The sequence below is a fragment of the Oryctolagus cuniculus genome, chromosome 4 (assembly GCF_051225735.1).
Source record: "Oryctolagus cuniculus isolate XC-2025 breed Fujian yellow rabbit chromosome 4, ASM5122573v1, whole genome shotgun sequence".
NCBI classification, from domain to species: Eukaryota; Metazoa; Chordata; class Mammalia; order Lagomorpha; family Leporidae; genus Oryctolagus; species Oryctolagus cuniculus.
Genome location: NC_142870.1, coordinates 135,064,108 through 135,082,069, shown reverse-complemented (window position 1 = coordinate 135,082,069; position 17,962 = coordinate 135,064,108). Strand labels below are relative to the sequence as shown.

The window sequence follows — 17,962 nt, the reverse complement described above, 5'->3', positions numbered from 1 at the left end:
CGGCGCACCGCGCTGATCTGAAGCCAGGAGCCAGGTGCTTCTCCTGGTCTCCCATGGGGTGCAGGGCCCAAGCACTTGGGGCATCCTCCACTGCACTCCCAGGCCACAGCAGAGAGCTGGCCTGGAAGAAGGGCAACTGGGACAGAATCCGGCGCCCCGACCGGGACTAGAACCCGGGGTGCTGGCACCACAGTTGGAGGATTAGCCTGTTGAGCTGTGGCGCCAGCTTATCTGTTTCATTTTTATGATTGCTTTTATTTAACTATTTGATAAGTCAGTGCTAATGAGTTTCCTCTGAGAAAATAGGAATACATTCATTCACTAAATAGATTTAAGTGGTGTGAAATATGCTTATTAACAATAGTAATTACTAAATTTTTGTGGTGTGCATAATACATAATTTAAAAAATATGTAAATCATTTATTTCTTGGTTAATATGAAAAATGATACCAGGGCCGGCGCCGTGGCTCACTTAGTTAATCCTCTGCCTGCAATGCCGGCATCCCATATGGGCACCAGGTTCTAGTTCTGGTTGCTCCTCTTCCAGTCCAGCTCTCTGCTGTGGCCTGGGAGGGCAGAGGAGGATGGGCCAGGTGCTTGGGCCCTGTACCTGCATGGGAGACCAGGAGGAAGCACCTGGCTCCTGGCTTCGGATCGGCGCAGCGCACTGGCTGTAGTGGCCATTTGTGGAGTGAACCAACAGAAGGCAGACCTTTCTCTCTGTCTCTCTGTCTCTCTGTCTCTCTCTCACTATCTACAACTTTACCTGTCAAATAAATTTTAAAACATAATAGAAAATTAAAAAAAAAAAGAAAAATGATATCAAAGTTTGCCTTCGTACATAAAAAAAACAGCATATTTTCTTTCTCAGATCACAGAAAGAACAAAGTGAGTACTCAGTAGAAATTTCTATCTTCATGATTCTTCTGGTGTAGCTAAGCAATGCTATCATAATGTAGAGTGTTGCTGCCACCTGCAGCATGAAAGACTTATTTAAGGTATAATGTCCCTACACACATATAACTGGGATTTTAACCAAGTTGCTTATTTAAAAAAAAAGTAAGAGTTGTTTCATTTCTTTGTTAGTCACTATATGAATTTTCTATTGATAGCCTTCAACTACATAAAATGTGGTACATTTTAAAACACTAAAATATTTGAGGATAGAATCTGGGTGCCAAATTAAGATTTATTTATTGATTATTTGTTTACAGTAAAATAATTCTAAAAAGTCATGGAAAATGGAGTAGTCTGATTTATCAATATCAGGAAATAATTTGCAAGTCTTTTGCTTGACAAGGTTTTTAAGGAGTTAGTATAGTATAAACCTTTTCTTAGAGAGATTTTTTTTCAGGCTTACACACTAGCTGCTTCATTTATTGTGTAGGATACAGCTCTCAGGGAGAGCCACAAAAATGGCCTCACATGTGGAGCATCAGTGGGTGAAAGTCCTGACATCATCATTTAAGTTGTTTTTCTAAATATTTGTGAGAATACCACTTATTCAAGTCTGAAAGGCATGCGAACACTTCTCCCCTAGGTTTCTGAATTTTCAAGTTTCTTCTCTGGGACAGGTGTTTAACCTAGCATTTAAGTCGCCTGTCCCTTCCTCACACTGAGTATCTGGAATTAATGCCTAGCTCCTATCTCTAATACTTGACTCCAGTTTCCTGCTAATGCAGTCCCTGCAAGAGAGCAGTGATGGCTTAACTAACTGAGTTCCTGAAACTCATGTGGGAAACCTGGATTGAATTCCTATCTCCCAGCTTTGGCTCAGCCCAGCTTTTATCATCGCTAGCATGTAGGGATTGAACCTGCTGATGGAAATCTCTTTGTCTCTCTGTCTCTCTCTGTCTCCCTCTCTCTCTACACACACACACATATTAAATAAATAGAGGATGATGTTGTGGTGTAGCAGGTAAAGCCATTGCCTGAAATACTGGCATTCCATATGGGCACCAGTTTGGGTCCTGGCTGCTCCACCTCTGATCCAGCTCCCTGCTAATGTGCCTGAGAGAGCAGCAGAGATACCCCAAGTGCTTAGGCCCCTGGACCCAAGCGGGAAACTGGGATGAAATTCTTGGCTCCTGGCTTTGGTCTGGCCCAGCCTTAGCCATTGCAGCCATTTTGGTACGAACCAGCATACGGAAGATATGATTTCTGAGCTAGATTTCTTATATACATTTCTCATCTAATTTATCTAATTTCAATACAACACACAAAATGATAATTTCTTTAAAATAAGAAGAGAATAGATGAATAAACCAATGCTCTTATATTGCTATTAATGCTAGGTTTTATATATTCATGAACAGGTAGTTTCATTGTGCTTTAGCTTTGTTTCAGGTAAAATGTCACATTTTAACATTTGATATCTCTTACCATTTCATTGTTATTGACCTTTAGCTAGATATTTATAAATAAATGATAAACACACAAAAATTCTTTTCTTTTTATTATTTGAGAAAGAGAAAGAGGGAGAGAGGGAAAGAGACAGACAGACAGTCAGAGAAAAAGAGAGAGAAACACTCCCATCTGCTGGTTCACTCCACAAATGTGTTACAGGTATGGAGTGATCCCTGCAGAAATGAGAAAAAACTCAATCCTGATTGCCCATGTGGATGGCAGGGATATAACTATTTGAGAAAAACACCTGCTGCCTCCCAAGGTGTGCATTAGCAAGAAGCTGACAGTGGGAGCTGAGGCTCGGACTCAAATCCAGGTACTTTGATTTGAGATGCAGGCACCTTAACCAGTGTCTTAACTGCTAGGTCAAATGCTCATCAGAGAAAATGCATTTTTTAATGACTCTGATAACAATGTTGAACAGGTAGTCTTTTTTAAATGTATTTATTTGAAAATCAGAGAGAGAGAGAGAACTTGCATTCACTGGTTCAGATAGTCTTAAAATTGTGACCTACTTTTCTTTAACAACATCTTCATTAATTTATTTTTTTCTTTTTAAAATGTATGATGGATTCCTTAAATTACTCAATCCAAATTTGTGATGTCTAATTTTGATGCCTGGAGAGTTATGATAAACCACCATACATATCACAAAGTCCATTTCCCACCTGATTCTATTTTTAAAAAATAAGTAATAGCATGAGAAAACAGACAAAATCCATTTATAGTATTAAGAGAGTGTTCATAAAAATGTGTTTAATTTCTATAATAAGCCATGTTTCAAAACAAAATGTAAGAAAAATAAATAAAAATCAAATAATAATGAATAAAAAATCAAAAGAAAAGAATAACTGCTTAACTTGAGAAGTCAAAATATTATAATAATTTCACTCCCTATGAATTTTAAAAATCAAAAAAACTATGTTATAGAACTTTAAAAACATGAATAAGAGTAAATTGTGAAGAATTAAAAGTTCATGTACTTTTCCTGGCTTATTCTTTCATTTTGATAATTAAATATAACAAAACAAAAATATCCGTGCATAAGCCTCTAATTAAGTTTTCAAATATATCAGTTTTCATGAGCTGCTATAAATATTATGTGTATAGATATTATATGTATATAGATATTATGTGTGTAGATATTATGTGTGATATTTTGAATCATCTCTCAAAACTTTTCTTTTGCAATGAAATATGAATGATTTATCTAATGATTTTTGGTTTTCTCCTTCAGGTACAATGTGAGGGAGGGATACGCAAGCTCCCCACTCCAATACTCTTGGTTTACTCATAGTTACCTAGTTTCCAGATAGTTTCCAATTAATTTCCAAAGTCCCTTGATGATGCTTGGTCAATTACAGATAAAACACATGAATTTAAAAGAATAATATGTTATTTGAAGCATATTCTAGCACTATTACTTGGGGAATATTTGGAACACAACTCAATGGGAAGATATGACTTTGCACAAGAAAAAAGCCTGAATTTTTTAGGCACATCCTGATCTCGTGAGGCCTCTTTATTTCTGGTTCTGTGTACCACGTTTCTCACTCTGATGCTTTGTTTGACTGTTTTCTTGGCTTGTAAGTTTCCCCCAGCCACATACTTTCTGACTTTGACTCCACCTGGTCTGGAGAATGTTTTTCAACTCTTGTGTTGTTAACTACTGTTTAAGTGTTACAAGGCTCCACTCTAAATAGCACAGAATGCTGCTTCATTTGTTTAATTTAGCAGCTACCACACTGAATTGCACCTATTTAGTGAGTAACCTAGATATCCCTTCAATTTCCTACAATGGGAACTTGACAGAAACTGGAGTTTTATCTTTGAGTTCTTAATGTCTCTTACATCACACATCCAATCACATTCAAGGTTTCATCAATTCATCTTCATTACTTTGCCCTGTAAGATTTATAGGATCTGGCTGTGGCTACTAGCCCTCCTGTAGCTCATAACCCCTCTGCCTGTTCATAATACTACAGTCACATACGTTTCTTTTTTCCCAAACTTTCCCAGCATGCTCTTGACTCAGAACTGTTGCACTTGCATTTCTGTCTGTTTGGAACTCTCTTTTTCCAAATGTTTTTATGTCTGGCTTCATTATTTCTGATCTAAGCTCAAGGGAATCAAAGCTCTATATCTATTTCTTTATTCTAAATTACTTTTCTTCATGAATTTGGGAATATAAAATGCTCACCTACCCCCAAGCAAAGAATGATGGTTTTTTCCTCTCATTTTAATAATTAGTAACAATCAAAACCTGTATTAAATTTGCTTAGTTGATCAATGATTGATTATAAAAGTGAACACAGTTGTGGAAGACAACGAGTAACATCTCCTTCAAAGCATTTCTGAAAATCAGATAATCATCAATAGCTTCAGTCCGAGGAATAGATTTCTAAGAGTTAACCAGTCAGCAACAATTTTATTCTGGTCAATACATTTCTATAGCTATACTCAACACAGCAGCTTTTAAACTTCACATCTTCTTGTAACATCAGATAGGCTCTGTTCTTAGCCTTCAAACAGTGTCTGAGAAGCTCAACTCTACCTTGCCTGAGCAATAAGTTAATTGGTTTAGATACAGAATGGTCTACTATCTGTATTTCTAACCATCCATGATTACATTATATTATTGTTAACTGTTGGTTTATTATCTATCTTTGTTAGATGTAAGTGCCGTGAAAGCAGCTATCTTGTTGCTTTTGTTTACTGCCATAACTTAATGCTTACATTGATGCCTGGTACATTTAGCCATTCCAAAAGTATTTGTTGACAAAACGTTTGTAGTAAGAATAGCATGACCTTGAGCATAGTAACATGAATGGTTAATGCAAAACATAGTACCTAGAAGTAATTTCTTAAAATACTAGCTAAATAACTGCTAGTTATTCTTACCTCCACTGCTAGTTATTCCTTATGTATTACATCCAGCACCATTTCTTGATTTCCTGATCAGTCCAAATAGCCCTACCTTAACATGCTGACCATCTCCTTAAATACTTCTCACATTTGACATCTTACCTTTGTATCACTCTTGGGTTAAGATCTTTCTCCACTAGGGTTAGATTGCTGTAATAGTTTGTCATGACTATAATTAAATGCTTGAAGCAGCTAACTAAAAAAAGGATAACGTAGCTCAATTTTGGATATTCAAAGTCCAAATGACATGGCTCAATCTTTGGCTCTAGTTAGTGGCCATAGTGCATTCCAGATAACACAAGGAAGAAAGATCACACAGTGAATGGGTCAGGCTAGACTGAAGTTTTATGACAATCCTCCTCAGGATAACTACTTTCCAAGAGCTTACTCCTAATGACCCAAGGACCTCCCAGTAAGTTTCACCTCCTATAGGACCTACCACCTCCAAACAGTGCCACCTGGGGTCCAGGCCTTTAACACATAGGCTTTCGGGGGACATCCAATATCCAAACCATAGCACTATCTAATAGGAGGGACTACATTTTTTGAAATAAAATAGGGAGTCAGTACTTATGAAACGGATGAACGAAGGAATGAGCCACTTGAATCTGGTAATCTTTCTTGATATATCTCAGAGTAAACCATGTTGAAATCTGTGTTCTGAGAGTGTCTTGGGGCCAAGCAGAAATAGGAAACCAGGAAACAGTAAGGCATAGAGGACCCACCTAGCTTTTGAGATGAATATTTTATTGAAAGTCAAAGGGTTGCATGAGTGTGTCATGGACTTATGTTTGGTAGAAAAGGGAAAAATAGAACATAGAGATAGAAACGTCAATTTTACTTTCGTGATGAAGGAGAGACAGGATGGGTCTCACTTTACTGTAATATACCAATTCAAGAACAAAGTAAATCATCAGTTTTTTAAATGTAAAAATAAGTGCCATATTCTAAGAAGGAGTTTTATCTTCAGCAGGTCTCCATTAGATGTATATGTTGACTAGCTCTTTCCAATATTGTTCTTTTTTTTTTTTTTTTTTTTTTTTTTTTGACAGGCAGAGTGGACAGTAAGAGAGAGAGACAGAGAGAAAGGTCTTCCTTTTGCTGTTGGTTCACCCTCCAATGGCTGCCACGGCCGGCGTGCTGTAGCCGGCGCACCGCGCTGATCCGAAGCCAGGAGCCAGGTGCTTCTCCTGATCTCCCATGGGGTGCAGGGCCCAAGCACTTGGGCCATCCCCCACTGCACTCCCAGGCCACAGCAGAGAGCTGGCCTGGAAGAGGGGCAACCGGGACAGAATCCGGTGCCCCGACTGGGAATTAGAACCTGGTGTGCCGGCGCCACAAGGTGGAGGATTAGCCTAGTGAGCCACAGCGCCGGCCAATATTGTTCTTTTTTTTTTTTTTTTTTAAAGGATTTATTTATTTATTTGAAATTCAGAGTTACACAGAGAGAGAAGAGGCAGAGAGAGCAAGAGAGAGAGGTCTTCCATCTGCTGGTTCACTCCCCAACTGGCCGCAACAGCCGGAGCTGAGCCCATCCAAAGCCAGGAGCTAGGAGCTTCTTCCTGGTCTCTCACACAGGTGCAGGGTCCCAAGGACTTGGGCCATCTTCTACTGCTTTCATGGGCCATAGCAGAGAGCTGGATTGGAAGTGGAGCAGCCGGGTCTCCAACCGGCGCCCATATGGGATGCTGGCACTTCAGTCCAGGCGTTAACCTGCTGTGCCCCACCGCCAGCTCCTCCAATCGTTCTAGGGTTCATTTAAAACTCCCAAGTAGTTTGTCCTGTAAAAATGCAGCATTTACCAATAATGTCTTTTTTCTATTCCTGACCATGGTGAAAGTCTTAGCTTTTGCTGTTACGACTCAGTTACAAAAACTCTTGTTTTTCAAATCAAAACATGAAAGCGGGATCATCTTTAGGAAGAAAAATTGGAATGTAGAGCAGGGGTGCAGGGTGTGGCAGCAGGACAGGTGTCGCTCCCCCTCTTCGTGGAGGAGCAACACAGGACCCTGCGCTGTTCTTTCTGTCTGCTCGGCCCTCCCCGGGTTTGCTGCTGGTTCTTCCCGGGTTGGCTACTATCCCTTCCACCTCCGTGGAAGGGCAGTTCCCCCTGGCCACATTCCCCACTTCCGCAGGGGAGCGGCACACCGCCGGCCGGCTTTCTCGGGGGCTGCACAGGTGTTCCCCTTAGATGTTCCCCTTAGATGTTCCCGGTGCATGCCGTTTCTCTCCTCCTTTATAGTCCTCCTCCGCCAATCCTAACTCGGCTGCCCACACGCCGAGTACGCTGCTCTCCTCCAATCAGGAGCAAGTCCTACAGTTTATTAGTTGAACTGGAGGCAGCTGTGTGGAAGCTGTTTACTTCTCTCCCAGCGCCATATTGTGGGAGAGCAGATGCATAGAATAAGTCTTAATTCCAGTAACTCAGTCTAGTCCGGTTGCTCCCCACAGATCCCCCTTTCTTTTTATTTTTTTGGCGTTGATACGCGCCTGTCTTCGGTGTCCCGCGGCACACACTCTGCTCTACTTGCTAGAGTTGCCACAGGCTCTTACAAGTCCTATCAATCAGGAAAACCGAATCCGGGTCCTCTCTTCGCCATTGTGAGGAGGTTTTTAGGCGCTGATGCGTGCCTGTGTTCGGTGCCCTGCAGCGCATGCTCTGCTCTGCCCGCAGGGGCTTACAAAACCTATCAGGCAAACCGAATCCAAGCCTTCTCATTGCCTTTTTGTGGGGAGGCCTTACTGATGTTAATTCGTGCCTGTCTTCGGTGACCTGCGGCGCATAAGCTGCTAGCCGCCCAGGTGCTCATCGCCTCACTAATCGGGCAGACCGAATCCAAGCTCTCACATTGCAGTGTTGTAGGGAGGCCTTTCTATTTCTCTATTTCTCTATCTCCGGGCATTCCTATTTCTCCCATTTTACTTCTGTCTGCCAACATTCTTATTTCTCTCATTTTATTTCTAAACTTCTATTTCTCTTATCCCTGCAGCTTCCCGGCGCCTCGCCCTGCCGGCAGCTTCCCGGCTCTGCGCCGCTTCAGCCCGCGCCTCTCTCATCTGTGCGGCTTCGCGGCTCTGCGCGGCTCGGCGCGGCTCGGCTTTGCGCGCACACTCCGCGGTCTCCGCGCTTAACCCTTTCGCGTCTGAACCACGGCCTCGCGCCAGCCCCGTTCCCTATCTATTCACGCCCCGTGCTCTCTCTGCACGCGGCGGCTTCCGTGAGTAACACAGCGTAGCTTACGTGTCCGCCACTAGCATTCAATCTAAGTTCCCCGGGCTAGCCTGGCGAATTCAACCCAGCGTACGTCTCCGCCCCACGGTTTGGCTTCCCCGTCCTTTGCTCCCCGGGCTAATCAGACGGATCCCAACCAGGCTCACGTTTCAGCTTCTGGTTTCAACTTTTCGCCCCCTATTCCCGGGCTAACTTGAGAATCCCAAAGTGGCTTTCGTGTCCGCCTTGGCCTGCCCCCCACGGCTTCAATTTCCCTAACATTTTTCTCTACCCGGTATGTTTCCCCAAACTTTCCTCCAACGATATTCCTCCCTCATTTCTCCTGGCCTCTCCCCACAGTCCGCGTCCGAGTCTGTTTGTTCTAGCTTTCACTTTCGCTTTCGACCTTAGAGATTTCTCCCAGCTTCCCCCCGTAGTCCGTATCCGAGTCTATGCCTAGGCTTTCAATAGCTTCTTCCGGCTCCTTTTTCGTCCGGCTTTTCCCTAGGCTGTTTCGAGTCTATGCCTAGGCTTTCAATAGCTTCTTCCGGCTCCTTTTTCGTCCGGCTTTTCCCTAGGCTGTTTGCTAGTTTCTCTCTCCGATATTTTCCCTAGTTCTTCCCGTTTCTTCCCTCCTAAGTTTCATATCCGTCCTAAGTTTCCTATCCGAGTCACGTTTCTTCCCTCCTAAGTTTCCTATCCGCCCTAGGTTTCCTAATCCGAGTCACGTTTCCTATCCGAGCTAGGTTTCCTAATCCGAGTCACGTTTCCTATCCGAGCTAGGTTTCCTAATCCGAGTCACGGCACCATTATGTCGCTCCCCCTCTTCGTGGAGGAGCAACACAGGACCCTGCGCTGTTCTTTCTGTCTGCTCGGCCCTCCCCGGGTTTGCTGCTGGTTCTTCCCGGGTTGGCTACTATCCCTTCCACCTCCGTGGAAGGGCAGTTCCCCCTGGCCACATTCCCCACTTCCGCAGGGGAGCGGCACACCGCCGGCCGGCTTTCTCGGGGGCTGCACAGGTGTTCCCCTTAGATGTTCCCCTTAGATGTTCCCGGTGCATGCCGTTTCTCTCCTCCTTTATAGTCCTCCTCCGCCAATCCTAACTCGGCTGCCCACACGCCGAGTACGCTGCTCTCCTCCAATTAGGAGCAAGTCCTACAGTTTATTAGTTGAACTGGAGGCAGCTGTGTGGAAGCTGTTTACTTCTCTCCCAGCGCCATATTGTGGGAGAGCAGATGCATAGAATAAGTCTTAATTCCAGTAACTCAGTCTAGTCCGGTTGCTCCCCACAGACAGGGTCAGACATACTGTCTGATTTTGCTTTGTTATCCTTTCATTTCTTTACACTAGACAGAGTTCTTAAGAAGTCCTCAGGAAACGTTCACTGTAGATGGCCATTTCCATAGTTAGTAAGCATCCATTTTAAAGATGTCATTGCTGGGCTGGTGCTGTGGTGAAGCAGGTTAAGCTGCTGCCTACAATGCCAGAATCCCATATGAGCACCAGAGGAGTCCTGGTTCCTCCACTTCCCATCCAGCTTCCTGATAATGCACCTGGAAAAACACCCGCATGGGAGACTCAGATGGGTTCCAGTTCTTGACTCTGGCCTGTTCGGGCCCCAGCTGTTTTGGCCATTTAGGGAATGAACCAGAAGATGAAAGATCTCTCTCTGTGTCTCTTCTCTCTCTATGTTACTTTTATTGTCCAAATAAATAAACACATAAATAAATAAATAAATAAATATTTGTTTAAAAAACAAAGTCATTTCCTTTAGCTTGTTATAATTGACCAAAAATCTGACACACTTTAGTTGAAATGGGTTAAGCAGAAGTGGAGGATGTGGTAAGTTTCCCCTAATGATCACCACAGCTCTGCCAGGTAACATGGGAAAACTGAAGAGTCTTAGAAAGTCTGCAGGTTTATTTCAATTTTAATTTGAGAGAGAGAGAGACAGAGAGAGAGAGAGAGATCGATCTTCCATTGACTGATTCACTCCGCAAATGCCTACATGAGCTTGGGCTGGGTCAGTTTGAAGCCAGGTGCCAGGAGCTTCCCAAGGTGCCTGTCAACAAGAAGCTGGATAAGCAGAGGCAGGACTGGAACCCAGGCAATGCAAAATAGGACGTAGGCATCCCATGCTGAGGCTTAACCCATTGTGCCACTACACCTGCCCAAGCCTACAGGTGTAGGAAGCATGGCTACCAGACAGCAAGTCAGGTTCCAGGTGATTCCATCACTCACAGGATGAGTGAGTTCCCGTCCATGCCTGCATGGCTCCAACATGCGGGTGATACTAGTTATGCTGAAGAGATGGATAATAGACTGGGTAAAAGGTTGTGTGTGATTTTGAAATACAAATTTTTTTGTATGTTTACTTATTTTAGGGATTAGAACTTATTCTGTTCCAAATAGTTCTTTTGTGGTTGATGGAAGCGATGCATCATTTTCCATGCCATAGAAAGGAGCTATCAGAAAAGATGAATATCAATTATATTTCAGTTTTTAAAATAAAGAAATTAAAAAAAGAAAAGATGAGGTGTACAGCAAGGACAAAGAATGCTAAGGGAAACTGAACCAGAAAATGGGGAAGAGGTTCTTTCCTTTTAATCTTATGCAACATAAAGCCCTTATGCTAGAAACCGGAACTGAATAGGTATTTGTAGATTCTTTGGGAAGCAACCAAAGTAATGCTGTTGCTAGGAGATTATTGGTTCCTAATTTCCAACTATTGACTTAATAACAGGTACTTGGAATACATTCCCTTTTATAAGCAGAGGGTTTCTTGGAATTTCTTCAAACACTTCCATGTGCATGGAAATTTGGGTAGGGTTTGTACTATTTTAAATTAGAACCTAAATACCACATAGTACCTTTCCTATTGTTTCTGATCCTGCTTCCTGCTAATAAGCCTGGGAACCATAAGATGATTGCCAAAGTACTTGGGCTCCTGTCACCCACTTTGAAGTCAAATGGAGTTCCTGACTTCTAGTTTTGACCTTACTCAAACCTGGCTGTTGTAGTCATTTGGGGTATGAGCCAGTGGATGGAAGCTTCTTTCTCTCTCTCTCTCTCCCCCCACACTCCATCCCTCCCTCTTCCTCTCCCTCTCTCTATCTCTCTTTCTCTCTCCACCCCCCTTCTCTGCTTCTCTGCTTTTTAAATAAAAACATCTTTTTTAAAAAAGTAATGAAAAGGGGGAATAAATATTGTCATTCATAAAAAAAGAAATTTACCCTGTGTATAAGCTTAGAAAATATGTTGATAGCTAGGGTAGCATAACTAGGAGGGAGGACTCCAAAAACATTCAAGAAGTAGTAACTAACTGAATTTACTATACTCCTTTACTTCTGCATTTGCTCATGGATTAAGGCTTTATTTGTTTGATTTGCATGTTTTTAAGTCTTAGAGTTGCCCATTTAATTTCTTTTTTTTTGAGTTTACACCCGTTAATTTATTAAATTTTGCTGCAAATAAATAACTTTTTTGCTAGATAATGGGATTTGCTAACTTAAAAGTCTATTTATATACTTATTTAAATATCCAAGAAGAGTCAGTATTTAAAGCATGATTTGGTTGGTAGGTATTAGCTTTCTTATATAATGTAACTGTGCCTCTTGCCACTAAAATGAATTGATATCATCTAATCCTCTTCATCTTTAGCTATACTATTTACCCAACTTTTAAGTTTTCATATGTAAAGTAAAAAAATCTCAGTACAATAGGAAAATTAATAAACAAAGTAAAAAAGACATCTTTTGAAAATATATTTCAGAAATTCAGTCCTTTTGATTAGTAACCAGACTCAGTACCAGAAAAACTTCAAAGTGTTCTCTAAACATTGAATTTTCATCAGTGATGCTGCAAGCCTCAGTTCTCATCTTTCATGCTTACTATTGCAATAACTTCAAAAGGATGAAAAGAAAGAATGGTAATCTCTCAAAGCAACCTTATGCTCAGACCAGTAATCATGTATTTAGCTATCATGCATTCACAACTAGATAATTGCCTCATTAAGTCATGTTTTAATAAATATAATAATTAACATTTTGTTACAAAAAAGCAAATACCCAAGTCATTCAGAAATGAAATCCAGTGCCCAAGGGATTTCTAGGAGAAAATGAAAAAGAATTAGATAGCGTCAAATATAGACATCTTCAAAGGGAAAGAGATCATTTAAACTTGCCTTTTACTTACTGGAATATGTTCTGCATATTTTATTGTTTTCGTCATCTTGCTTGTTATAATCCAGCCAGTGAATGTTCAAAGAACATAAAATCCTACAAAAGAATAAACTGAATATGAGTGAATTTACAAAAAGGCAACAATTAAGATCAAGAGTCTGACATGTAAGCTTTGATTATGTAAAGCAATTATATTTCCCAGCGGTGTTCCAGCAACATATAATTTATCAGCAGGAGAAAAATCAGTAAGTTTTAAGCTTCATGATATTCACATGTTGAATTTTCAGAGTATAAGTAACTTGTAATTTGAATCATCATGAGATGTAGTGTAAATGTGGGGTGATAACATTTTGCAGGGCGAGATCATAGGGCACTCTATCATAGGTCATTGCAGGAAGTTGTAATAGACACTGTCCTGTGAGTAAGAATTAGATATATCATCACAGACTTTCTGGCCAGCAGTTGGGTACTCGTCTGAGGAAGCACGGAAAACTACACCAGAACTTGAAGACTGCAGAAGTTGGGAGCAGCTTGGAACCAGAAGAGACCAAAGATTAGGCTGCATTTGTGAACTGTGTTGTTAGCCTCAGAGAGTGTTCTCACAACAGGAGCTTTATGAAGCTTGTTGGTCATAAAGTAATAAAATGTAGATGTCATTTAAAAATTAGAAGCAGGGGTGATGGGCATTGTGGCTAAGCAGGCTAAGCATTAACCTGCCATTTGTGAAGCCAATGTCCCATATCAGAACGCCAGTTTGATTTCACTCAGCTTCTGATTCAGCTTCCCGATGATGCACTTGGGACTGTGTGGGACCCTGCCACACATGTGGGAGACTCAGATGAAGCTCCTGGATCCTGGCCCAGCTCTGGCCTTTGCAGCCATTTAGGAAGTGAACGAATGGATGGAAGATCTCTGTCTCTGTCTCTCTCCACTATCTCTGATGCACTGCCTTCAAATAAATGAATAAATAAAGTTTCCAAAAAATTCAAAGTAGGAGATGTTTAGCTTAACAGTTAAGATGTAGTTTGGGTCGCCCACATCCCCTATCCAAGAGCCAGGATTCAAGTACTGGCTCTATTTCTGATTTCAGATTCCTACAAATGTTACCTAAAGAAGACAGCAAGTGATAGCTCAAGTACTCGTGTCCTTGCCACACACATGGGAGACCCAGATTGAGTCCTCAGCTCCTGCCTTCGGCCTGGCCCCTTAGTTCAGAATTCTCCAAAGCTGTATTGGGGGCCAGTGTTGTGTTATAGCAGGTTAAGCCACTGCCTATGATGCCAGTATCCCATATGGGCATCAGTTTGAGTGCTAGCTGCTCTACTTCCAAACCAGCTCCCTATGGCTGGCAAAGCAGCAGAAGAAAGCCCAAGTACTTGGGTTCCTGCACCCATATGGGAGATCCAGATAAAGCTCCTGGCTTCAGCCTGGCCCAACCCTGGCCCTTGAGGCCATTTGGGGAATGAACCGGCAGATGGAAGATACCTCTCTCTCTCTCTTTTTCTCTCTCCCTCTTTCTCTTTCTCTCTCTCTCTCTCTCCTTCTTTCTCTTAAACCTTTTAAATAAATAAATAAATCTTTTAAAACATGGTATTGAGAGTGACTACTTAATAAGTGTAAAAACCAAGCACTCTATATACATTAATTCTATTTTCTACCCATGTTAGGGAAAGTTAATTAAAATAATTCCTCTAAAGTCCTTTAGAAATTCCTTATTATCTATCTGTCTATCTATCTATCTATTGAATATCTGTATTATACTTTTTGTTGGTAATGTCATGAGGGAGTTATTTTTATTTAATATAGTCCCAAATGTTGTCAGAATAGATTCAGAAATAAGACTTTTTATTCTGTAGTAGTACATGATTCTATGGCCATAAGATTTAGTATCCTAAAACCCTTAAAGTGAACAAAATATGAGAGAGAATGTATGTTTATCTTAAAATTTCCTAAGTTTATTGGAAACGGTAGGAAATTATATAGAAATATTAGAGAAATTAGGAACAGGGGAATAGCCAAGCAGTTTGGCACAGATATTATTTGACTTCTCTTCTTGCATCACCCGTCTCCATATGCCAGGGAAGAAATTGTTTTCAATAAAATTGTAAGTTGTAGAGTAAGACATAACCTCTTTGTAACATTGGCAACTGGTACTTTTTTAAGTCACCTTTTTTATCTCATGTAAATATGATCATATTGGAAGGATGAGAAAATTGCACTTTTCATGTTCTGATTGCCACCTACTTTGTTGTTACGCAATGGAATAATCCCCGTGTCTACCCAGGATAAATTGTGTGGTGTGTATGTTTAAGTATTTTTCTGTTTAAGTAAAAATAAGCCCAAAATCTGGATGTTGAGGGCATTTGGGGAGTGAACAGTAGATGGAAGATTTTTTTTTCTTTCTGTCTGTCTACCTTTCTGAAAGTAAATACGTAAAACATGCAAAAGTCTTAATTGTGGTTGAAAGGGAGGGAAACAGCTTTTGAGGAAATGATGAGTAGGGTGTGATGGAGCGTCATTCCTTGGGGAAAAGGATTCAGTAAGCCCCTGCAGAAGGCTTCTAAATTCTGGTTTCTGAAGAACATTGGCCCCACACCAGCCTCTGTGGTGAAATTGAGATTGGCTTTACAGCAAGTGAGAAGGAGAAGAGTCAGTGGTCCGTACTCCCTGTGACCATACTCACAAAGAGAAAACAAGCACCGATCATCGCCGCTTTGACCCTCACATCTAGGTCTGCAGGAACATGAATTCCAAAGTTGTCAGCATTTGTGAAGACGTTATTTACAAATCCTGACCAGTACTTAGAAATCTTCCCAATTGTAAGCTTCTCATTAATGGTTTTCACCTTTGAAAAGCAAATAAAAAGTGTTAAATTTGAAAGTGAAGAGTTGGCTTTAATTTCTCAGTACCTTTATTTCATGAGAGTAGGGGTTATTTTATTCATCATCCCAGATGATAATTCTATGTTATTTGGTCTTTTATATATAAGCATAGGTTTGTAGGTTTCAGTTTCCAGTTGACTCTTCAGGAATTTGGATTTTCTGACAGTTTTCTAATCCATCATAATTTTATTTTTTGTATGCAAATATAGAATATAATTGCAATAAATAATTAAAGGCAGGCTACCACAAGATGGCAGCAGGTACATAGTTCAATTATATGATCTAACTATGAAGATCACTTCTTTATGTGACTGAAGTCCAGATTGTAAACTTGAACATTCCACTAAAAATATATATGAAAAAAGATGTGTTGAAAATGATTTTTAAATAATTAAATTCACTTATAGGCATAATTTGTAAACTATAAAATTTTTATTGCTGAGATTGTACAAGTATTAACACATGTAAATATAATCAGCTATTGTGAAATCATATTTTTATATTATACTCAAATATTCATTTTGCCACTCTTTCTAACCAACCTATGTCTTATTTTTACTTTAAAAACTCTCTTGGCTAACATATCACACTGGAAGTTCAGACCAATTTGACATCACAGTCCGTCAGTCCTTCTCAGCTAGAAATCTATAGTGCAACTTCATTAACTATTCATTCACTTATCCTGTTCCCCATCCTGATGTTGAAAGGATTCATTATAAACTTTTTCTTTCCATATGGTGGTAGAATATGGAAAATAGAAAAAATTACTTAGGACATCTCTATACCATGCATACCGAAACTCCTGTTGTAAGTTTGCTTCAATCATATTGCTCTTAGGAAAACCAAGGCACAAGACAGAATATTTTGCAAAATTTGCATCATAGTGTATGTGAATATTGTTCCCTAAAGCCCCAAAGGCTGAATTCTAGGGTGGAATTTATATGAATGAATGAAAAAATAAACACGTAATTTAAATTAGGTCGTCTCCTCTGTTAAGATAGTTCATATTGCTACAGAGAGAAGAATGATTTACAATGAATTGAGCAAGTCTTATAAATATAGTTTTTAATTTCATGGTGTTTTAATGAAATGTGTTTCTGAAATGAGATCTGGACTGGGATTTGTGAACACCAGGGCTAATGAAAGAAATATATAATTTAGGTGATTCTAAACTACCTGTACTTGTTTTACATTATGTGTGCTACAATTCCATATACATCATACAAGTCAAAAATTGGGGGTACTGTTATTTTTAAATATCAGAAATATTGGGCCAGCGCCGCGGCTCACTAGGATAATCCTCCGCCTTGCGGCGCTGGCACACTGGGTTCTAGTCCCGGTCGGGGCGCCGGATTCTGTCCCAGTTGCCCCTCTTCCAGGCCAGCTCTCTGCTGTGACCCAGGAGTGCAGTGGAGGATGGCCCAAGTGCTTGGGCCCTGCACCCCATGGGAGACCAGGAGAAGTACCTGGCTCCTGCCATTGGATCAGCGCAGTGCGCCGGCCGCAGTGTGCTGGCCACGGCGGCCATTGGAGGGTGAACCAGTGGCAAAGGAAGACCTTTCTCTCTGTCTCTTTCTCTCACTGTCCACTCTGCCTGTCAAAAAAAAATTAAAAAAATTAAAAAAAAATCAGAAATATTGGTAAATTTGAAAAATGAAAACTAAATGTCCATAAAAATTTTGGTGTTCAAAGACTTTTATGCACTTAAAATTATAAAACATTTTCTATTTTAAGTAAGATATAGTAGTTTTGCCCATAAGACATATAAAATTGTACTTAATATTTTCAGGAAATGCTTTATTTAATAACCATTTATTATATTTAAGGTGTTAAAATAAATTTGTGCTCATTGAAAAACAGATATCATGACTATTGTATTACATTTTTATAATACTTTTTAATATTTAAATTTAGTGTTTCTGGAATTATGAATTACTATTTTTGGCACATACAATACAGATTTATTATATTATTGCATAAATATGTTATTTTTTAAGTTTATTTCAATGTTATTTCATGATTTGAACATTTAAAAAATTGAATTACATTGCAGAAAATCAGGACCTAAGTAAAATCGTCCTCCATTATGTCAATCATACCTCAAAATCCACATCGCCAAAACAGCCACATGTTGTACAAGGACCAACAATTCTCAAAATATCTTCTTTGTTTGCATTTTGAATCGTGAATTTAGGCAGAAAAGGGTCCCACTTCTGTGCAACATAACCGACTATGGTACCAGGAGGGGCTTCAATTTCTAACTGTAAGAAGAGATAATAAGGTAAGATTTCTCTAAAGCTATATTTTAGTTTTACTATAATGTCAATTTACCCCCTAACAGTGTATTGTTATGCAA

The 17,962-nt window shown here is 40.3% G+C and overlaps 1 protein-coding gene and 1 long non-coding RNA gene across 10 annotated transcripts in view; one reads left to right on the top strand and one right to left on the bottom strand.

The window, feature by feature from the left end:
* The window catches only part of LOC149127125 (uncharacterized), a 50,083-nt gene that overhangs the window by 21,074 nt on the left and 11,047 nt on the right, over window positions 1-17,962 (top strand). For all 3 annotated transcript variants that reach the window (XR_016232723.1, XR_016232722.1, XR_016232724.1), the window contains exon 2: window positions 17,801-17,887. This is a non-coding gene — a long non-coding RNA (uncharacterized LOC149127125). The remainder of the gene's footprint in view (window positions 1-17,800; window positions 17,888-17,962) is intronic.
* Window positions 12,291-17,962, bottom strand: part of PLSCR5 (phospholipid scramblase family member 5) — a 28,019-nt gene continuing 22,347 nt past the window's right edge. For all 7 annotated transcript variants that reach the window (XM_089331079.1, XM_070073201.2, XM_089331081.1 and 4 more), the window contains 4 exons: window positions 17,706-17,867; window positions 15,408-15,569; window positions 12,738-12,820; window positions 12,291-12,650 (listed from right to left, as the gene is read on the bottom strand). In XM_089331079.1, the coding sequence (XP_089187205.1) occupies window positions 12,782-12,820; window positions 15,408-15,569; window positions 17,706-17,867 (363 nt within the window). In that variant the 3' untranslated portion in view covers window positions 12,291-12,650; window positions 12,738-12,781. The remainder of the gene's footprint in view (window positions 12,651-12,737; window positions 12,821-15,407; window positions 15,570-17,705; window positions 17,868-17,962) is intronic.